Genomic DNA, 9,071 nt, shown 5'->3' on the forward strand with positions numbered 1-9,071 from the left:
ACCAACCAACATCACCAAAGCACCTATCGTGGCCTAGAATTAAATATTACATTTTTTTGATTTTTTTTTAAAGGTTTTATTTTGACAGGTTTATGACTTGTACACACACACACACACACACATATATATATATATATATATATATTTAATCATTCTAAAGGTGCAAAAGTAGTAGTAAAAAAATTTGATTATAATTTCCTTTTCACAGAAAAGAACATCTATTTTTTAGCGATACTGCTAAAATTTCACTGTTACACGTCAGAGCACAATGCAAATGAAAACAATATGGAATTACTCAAAGGTATTCAAGCCAGAAGATTATGGCGGGGTTAAGGGAATCTTAGACCAAAATATCTTAGATAATACAATAACAGAGTTTAAAAATTTGGGGTATTTTGAGCTTAAATTTCTTCACAACTTTTGGGTTAGTGGATAATGTTGACAGTTACCTTCGGGATGACTGGGCCAAATCACATCCAGGTATATAAAAAAAAAAGCCTACAGTTGTCACCTTACCGTGTGTTGGGCCATTAAGGGCACTACAACACAGTGACAACTACAGACGATGTACTCTGTGCTTATGTGCTGGTTGCTGATTTATGTCTATTCAAGAAATAGCTGCACTGCCCTTCTCAGAAGGAGAATCATTGCAGACACAACAGTCTAATAAAAAAATGTATGGTTTGGCATTTTTATCACTTATATACAAACAAAATCCAAAAGAGGAATGAGAGAATATTATAGATTTGTATGATTTCAATTATTATTAATTTTTAACACAGATTAATCCTGTAAAGCAGCACTGTCACCAACTGAGGACTTTGCAGAATTTGCAAAGACCCCCGATGGTAACTTCACCGTTGAGGGTTCAGTGGATGGAGGGAGGCAGTTAAAGGTGATTTCCGGTCCTCTTCTGAGAGCAGACGTCACTGCTGAACTCCAGCGCTTGCGCGGTAGAAGATCGTTGAGGTCTATGGAAGATCCTGCAGGTCTATGGAGCCAATTTCCTGCAGCCATGAAGACTGGGGAGATTGACACTTTTAGACAGCGGTAGTTCCGCCCGGTGTCTAGAAGTGTCCGGCAGAAAAAATATACAAAAACAACTTTGACTCGGGGAAGGGAGATTGAAAATGCTGCATTAAAACGGAAGAATAAGCAAATTAAGGGGAGCATTGACATGTTAATTAGATATGATGTACCAGAGATTACTCTACGCACACTCATTAAAAAAATAGTAATAATAGAAAAAAAAGTGTGATAATTTAGTTATAAATGGACTTTATTAAGTAACAGGGCAGGAAACAGGTGAAAAAGGTAGCTAATAGTTATTTGGGTCATGACAGCCCTGTTTCAAATGTAGCTGCCTACTACATTTGAAACAGAAATTCTGCTCATCATAAAGAAGGTTCAAAAGGTATCTTCATGAGAACATTAACCCAGCTTTTTACAGCTCTGTTAACCCTTTCTAGTCCATGCTCCAATTAAAATAACATAGTAGACAGAAGGTAGATTCCACTAGATATAATCTTTCCCATTTTTGTTCCTATTAAGTAACAGGTGAACTGCAAAGGCTTAAGAGATATGGGATAATCGGTCCCTAAAGCCTAAGCTTACCTCCAGGTGATTATATATGCTCTAAAATGTTTCAGTAAAATTACAAAAAGTCTATGGATTCCAATATATTTTCCCCTATATTTTCCTTACTGGCATGTGGATTAACGTGCATGCACACATTCCCCTGCAGTGTATGTAAATCATTCTCAGAATGATGTGCACATAACCACAAACATAAAGTACTGGAAGCCAATGCAAAGCATTGAGGGAGATTGTGGAGTGCTTAAATAGATGGAATTCAAACCTTTATGCCAATATCCAACATTATAGGGCTGTAACAAGAAATGTCATATTTGTATTGTATTTTAACTGTACCTTTGTTCGCAAAATACATATGGAATTACATATAAAGGACCACTCCGGACACCATAACAACTTTATTATAATGCTCAGTGTGTCCCTTTAACTATACAGTGCCCATGTGTTATTTCATTGCATCTGCACTTTAAAGGGTTAATCTGTGAATTTCTATAATTTGTAAAATCGTCAGCTCCTATGCTTTCTGCAAAGCCTATTTATTAAAGGGTGTCACAGGCTCCACGGACTTACTTAGGAGAAAATGCTCTTTATCTTCTTACTAGTGGCTCTAGTTACTAAATTGTGAATTGTGATAAACTGATAATTGGTATAACATGTTAGACCATAATAGTCAAGCTTAAAAACGTTGCTGTTTATCAAACCCAGTAATTAGTCCAGAATGCCTTTTCAGCAATTCACAGTTTAGTACCAAACACTCAGAAATATATCTAAGATTCCAAATAACAGAATCAAAACACTGAACTGAAACCTCCTTTTAAACAAGAAAACATTGATATAAAATGTATAAATACTGTAATTCATGTCCTATTCTTTTATAAAAAATAATTATTCTGAAAACCTACATACATACACTGACAAACAAACAAAGATAAAGACACACAAACAGATAAATGATGCTTTACAAGCATTGGACAGATTATGTAGGGATATTAGAAAAATTGCTATAACCCCTAACAAACCAAGGACTATCCATGTTGGCATACCCAACTACTCTTCATATTCCAAAATGGCAAATCTAATTTTTTTTTTTTTTTAAGTATTGTTAAAACAAATATGATAGTCCACAATGACAATGGCCTTTGTAACCTAGACAAGGGATAGGTGACCTTCGGCACTCCAGATGTTGTGGACTACATCTCCCATAATTCTCTTTAGCCATGATGCTGGCAAAGCATTAGGGGAGATGATCATTGACTACCCTTGATCATTGCCTGGTCCCACACTGTGAAGTTGACAAACATTGCCATGGAGTCGAAAGGGTTAAAAGTCAAAAACTCAGAAAGTGGGAAGACAACCCATCAGAATAGAGTGCAACCAATGAGGAGCTGAAACAATGCTTTGCTGCACTCCTACTGGTTGTAATCAGAACTGCAACGGATGCAGTCTCTAAGGCATTTATCCACTACTAGGAAATATATAGAGCAAAACCAAATTGCAAATTGTAGGCCAAAATAGCTTATATGGGAAAGTCAGATTATTTATTTTAGCCTGGATTTTGCAATTTTGTTTTCAAGTCATAACAGTTCATTATTTAGTGGATAAATTTAATGCATTGATCAAATGAACTGTGATATAAATTATTAACCCCTTAAGGACACAAATTCTGGAATAAAAGGGAATTGTGACTGAATATTTCCGTCATGTGTCCTTAAGGGGCTAAGCGTTGATTAGGGTTGTAAAAAAAGAGGTAGAATAACTTAAAACCACTACAACCCACTGTTCCACAGTCTATGGGGGTTATAATAAGTTCTGGTGGAAATTTGTCAACGTGGATCTCTAAGAAAGTTTACATGGTGATTGATCCACCGGTAGTACTTTGCTCAAAAGTGAATTCATACATACCACCCATGTTTCACAGGATAGTATGCATTCTTATTATTGTTCATACGCACATACACATTGACACACAAACACATACAAATAATTCTTTTGTGATATCACATAGAAAGGTAGCATCGATTCCAAATAAAGTCTATGACACAATGACATTATCACCAGGGTCGCCACAGATCTGCTGCGCTATAGCACTGGGGGGGCTCTTTGCCATTGCTCTGGCTATATGGAACTAGAGAATGGCACACATTCTGGCTGGCGATTTGGCATCCATGGGAGACACTTTTAAGATCCATCTGTGTCTCTGTCTCTTTTCTTAGTGGGATAAACTCTGTGACTTCGAGCAGCGGTGCAAAATCTTGTTTAGCTGATGTCACAGCTGTAAAATTAAACAAAACACCAATTATGGTATATTCCAATACTTAACATTTTTAATTTTAGTTACAAAACTGTAATAATAGTTTTTCAAATCACAACACTATATAGGGTAACTCATTTAAGGGTTACTCCAACCATGATATCCACTAGAGTCCGCTGTGATGGTTATGGTGTTAGGAGTAACCTGGCACCATTCCCCATTAATTGGGCAAACAGTTATACAATAGTTTGCTCTCTTCCATGGGTCTCACCGGGCACAACCTCTCCTCTGTTGACAAGTTCAGGTTTCTGCAGAGCTGCAGAAGCCGGATACCAATCCTGCCGCTCATTCATTGGCCGAAGTGTCAGTTGGCCACACCAAGAAATGCTCCGTTGCACATAGAAATATGCACAGAATTGCCAGTACCAGGCTGATGACGCCATAATGGCATTGCCAGAGATAGAATTACACGGCAGCAGAGGAGTTAAACGCTGTATGTGCAGCGTTTCATAGAGAATCGCTGCACACACAAACATCAGGTACCATGACTACTTTAAATCACTTAAATAGTCATGGTTCTTGGAGTAACCCTTAAAGCAATCTCAATGCATAGGAAATATTTTTTTGGTGTTTCTCACTTTTAGTTGTTCTTTGTATCTGTTGCCTTAATAAGGACACGGCCATCTCCAGAATATCCGCTTTCTCTGGTTTGGATGGAAGCTGATTTTTCTGAAGATCTTTCTCCAGTAACATCCTGAGCTGCTCAATGCTGCAGTTAATCCGATCTCTCCTCATTTTCTCGATCACTGGCTTTCTCAGCTGGTGGAGATACAACAAAACCATTATGATTGTAAGAAAGCACAAATAAATATGGTACAATCTGCTGCAATTCCTTATCACCTTTCATCCGAGAACAGATTTTTATATATGAAACCCCCCCAAAAAACAAAAAAACTGAGAAATATATGTATGGTACACTTATTAGCACCCTTTTTTAGTCAATACTTTGTGTTACCTTCCTTTGCCAAGATAACAACTCTAAGTCTTCTACTATAATGCCTGATAAGGTTGGAGAATAGATGGAGAGGATCTGAGACCATTCCTCTATACAGAATCTCTCCAGATCCTTCAAATTTCAAAGTCGACGCTGGTGAACTCTCCTCTTCAGTTCACCCAAAAGGTTTTCAATGGGGTTCAAGTCAGGGGACTGGTATGGCTATGGCTGGACCTTGAGTTTGTGGTCAGTAAACCATTTTAATGTATGCTTTGGAACATTGTCCTGCTGGATGACGCAACCACGACACATTTTACACTTTTTTGGCAGAGGCAGCCACATGTTCGTTTAATATCTGTTGATATTTAAAAGAGTCCATGATGCCATGTATCCTTACAAAATGTCCAAAAAAAAACCTTCCAAAAAACGTGGTATTAAGGTGATTAGGGAATTGTAGTTTTAGAGACTTTCTGATGCAACTAACTTCTGCAATTCTCCAGCTGTGATTTTAGAAGATTTTTGGCCACTCAAACCATCCTCTTCACAACGCATTAAGACAAGATAGACACACAGCCTCTTCAGGTTAATTCATAACATGTCCTGTTGACAGGAACTTCTTAATTATTGTGTTGTAATGGGCATTTGCAAAGCTTTTGATATTTTCTTATAGCCACTTCCCATTTTGTTAAGCTCAACAACAATATGCAGCACATCACAGTTATATTCCTTGGTCTTAACCATTGTGATGAATTACTAAGGGCATTTGGCCTATGTGTTACCTTATATTTATACCCCCGTGAAACATGGCTCAACAACTCCCTGTTCCTAGCCACTCAGGTGTACTAAAAACTTTAAAAATATCAATGGGAATATGCTTTAAGTATTTTTTATAATAAACATGTTATGTTTGCAAATGTTTGATAACAACAGCACATGGAGAGACAAAACAATATAAAAACAGCCAGGTGCAAACCATATAAGCGCTCCCTCAAGTGCTTTAAATATTCAAATGTATATAGAATATAGAATGCACACCATAACAATCTCAAAAAAATATTTACATTTTATTATGTTCAAAAAAGTACCAGAATGAAAACATATAAGAAAAAATGAATATAAACAAAGTAACAGAAGTAAAGGCAGATACAATAAAATAATAGTAATACATTACCACAAAAATCCTTACAAGCCTCAGACAGAGGCTGTCTGAGGCTTGTAAGGATTTTTGTGGTAATTTATTGTAAGGATTTTTGTGGTAATTTATTACTATTATTTTATTGTATCTGCCTTTACTTCTCTTACTTTGTTTATATTCATTTTTTCTTATATGTTTTCATTCTGGTACTTTTTTTGTACATAATACAATTTAAATATTTATTTGATATTGTTATGGTGTGCATTCTATATTCTATATACATGCAAATGTTTGATTTCCATGAGAGCATTTTTGTGTATTTTTTGTAACAAAAGATCAAAAGGTTAAAGAATAAAGCAATAGCCGGATATAGCTAACTATATATTACAATTTACTAATAAATAAAAACATACACATTAAACAAAAACTATATAAAATCTTATCCTTGTGTAGTATTAATTCACCAGGGGTTTGCAGTTTATTGGAAATAAAAACAAAGTCACTTCACTGAAAGTGCACAAATAATAAAAATTTAGCAAAAAAAAAATACAATGTAATAATTTAATTTTTATAAAAAAACAAGAAAGGATGTATGTACAAGAATATATAAATACAGTGCGTACAAATGTTGCAATGAAGAAAAATACATTTCTCTTCTTTTACCCAGTGCAGCTATAAATGGCACAGTCACATAATCTTTGTATTTAATTATTATTTATGTTTAAAGCACCAATTGCATTGTACAAGAGGTCTGTATATTAAATTGTGTACGAAATGTGGCCTGAAATTGCAATTTCTTATCCAAAATAATGAATCAGTGGCCTTTTTTTCTTTAGCCACCTGATAAAATGATGACAAAATGATAAGAGCCAAATTGAACATACACAAGTAAGGGAGGAAAATATATTGTAAGGAATCATAGAATTAATATCTTTGGAATATGCCTTCAAGTTAAATTAAAGGGACAGTGTAATAATTTAAGTTAGTGATTTTAGTGTAAACCTTTCAGTTACAGTTCCCACATGTTTTGTTAGAATTAAATGTTTGTCTTGTTTCCTATTGTACAGCGCTGTGGAATATGTTGGAGCTATATAAACAATTGTAGTTATTGTTGCATACATGCTGCCACGGAAGCCTTATCATTAAATGCAGGTTTTTTTCTGCGAATGAGCACTGCTTACATTTTTTCAGTTTCAATACCTACTAGACCAGGGGTCCCCAAAAGATAGATCCCCAGATGTTTTAAACCTACAGCATACAAAGTAATACGCTGAACGATTACTGGTCGTATAGAAGAAGCATTGTATCGGCAGATCACAGCGATAACTGCACGTGTACCATATGTCTGCAATGCTTCTTTAAGAAAAGTGTTTGATTGGACAAAAGTCATCATACGTTATGACTTCAGCAAGGGCGACTTTGGCTGCTGTGGGGATTCTTAGAATAAAGTTAAGATTAACTACGAGATTTGTTCCTGCAGGTGATTACACTAACAATACATGTGAGATATGATAATATGGCTTAAAATGTACCCATGTGTACCCCTCAATTCCCTTGTTTGGTTCCCCACTACCAAATCGCATGCTGAGTTCTGCCAGTCAAAGACCCTAAAACGTAAAGTCTGCTTTAGGCACCTAAATCTTCATTCACCATAACAACTTTCCACCAACTGGAGTTTTTTTAGTCTACTATATGATAGTTTGCCAATTCAGCAAAACTCATTGTTTAGCTACTGGGCGCTAAAGGGTGGTGGGGGGGAGGGGTGGGGGTATAGGGATGGGGGTACGAAAGAGAGAGAGAGATAGATGGGGGGGGGGGGGGAGAGGGTGACGCGAACAAACGGGCAGAGAGAAGTGGGGTCTCCAACATGAGGGTGTCTAAACAATTACATAGTGAACCAATCACCATGGAAACCAATGGAATGTTCGTGCTGAATGCACAACGTTGCACCAGAATTACTGTTGATACATATTCCCAAACAATGATTAGAAGATAAGAAAGTACTAAAGAATCAAATGAGTGATCCTATAAATGTTACAAAATATAGAGATAGGTGACTGTAACATCGGCTAAGTGCTGATATTTCCAATTAAGAAGCTGTACCTTTCTCATGTCCTTGTTCAGGCTGATTTCAGAGCCATCCAATCTGTTATCATATGGAGCCATTTGCAGAGCAATGTAGCAGTCCAGTGTGGCCCTCCTGGTAGCAGACAGTCTATGGCTGGCAGGGTGTCAATGTATGGAGCAGGCTGGAGGCTTGTTGGATGTGTACAGAGGGTCTGAGTGGAGTAGGCTGCAGGCAGTGAATGAAGCAGACAGTATGCACAACGAGCTGTATTTATAGCCTCTCTATGTACAATAGAGTGTGAACACACTGCTCTGACTTTCCTCTTCCCACAGTGTCCAACCAATCATGCAGCCCATAGAAGTGTGCAAGCAGACAGCACAGCATATGGAGCTGGTATGACCATGATCAGCGTGGGAAAAATAGCAAGCATAGAATCTAGAGCAATTGATCTCTCAGCTCTTCCTCTGACATCTGCTCTTATCAAAACATTGACTTTTAACCCATAAAACCTAATATTACCACGAGCGTAGAATGGGGCAGGCTAGGCACATGTGCAGGGATGCTAATAAAGTGTCTGTGGCTATTTATTGATACAATGTTATATAACACGTGCTGTAAATTACTGCTTTATATGGTGCCAAGTGTGTATGTGTGTCCTGTGCTATATAACTAATGCTGGGAGTGTGTATGTGTGTCCTATGCTTTATAACTAATGCTGGGAGTGTGTATGTGTGTCCTGTGCTATATAACTGATGCTGGGAGTGTGTGTGTACTATGCTATATAACTAATGCTGGGAGTGTGTGTGTACTATGCTATATAATTAATGCTGGAAGTGTGTGTGTGTGTGTGTCCTATGCTATATAACTAATGCTGTGACTCTGTGAGTGTGTATGTGTGTCCTGTGCTATATAACTGATGCTGGGAGTGTGTGTGTGTGTCCTGTGCTATATAACTGATGCTGGGAGTGTGTGTGTGTGTCCTGTGCTATATAACTAATGCTGGGAGTGTGTGTGTGTGTCCTGTGCTATA

General features: G+C 37.1%; 1 protein-coding gene across 1 annotated transcript; it reads right to left on the bottom strand.

Moving 5' to 3' along the window:
- Positions 1-3,316: 3,316 nt before the first annotated feature.
- LOC134577382 (transcription factor HES-5-like) lies at positions 3,317-8,261 on the bottom strand. Its single transcript, XM_063436095.1, has 3 exons — positions 8,077-8,261; positions 4,483-4,663; positions 3,317-3,865 (listed from the first exon to the last, which is right to left on the bottom strand). Exons 1-3 carry the CDS (start codon positions 8,137-8,139, stop codon positions 3,645-3,647), a joined length of 465 nt encoding a protein of 154 aa, XP_063292165.1. The 5' UTR covers positions 8,140-8,261; the 3' UTR covers positions 3,317-3,644.
- Between the last annotated feature and the right edge of the window lie 810 nt (positions 8,262-9,071).

This window comes from Pelobates fuscus, chromosome 11, assembly GCF_036172605.1.
Source record: "Pelobates fuscus isolate aPelFus1 chromosome 11, aPelFus1.pri, whole genome shotgun sequence".
Taxonomy (NCBI): Eukaryota; Metazoa; Chordata; class Amphibia; order Anura; family Pelobatidae; genus Pelobates; species Pelobates fuscus.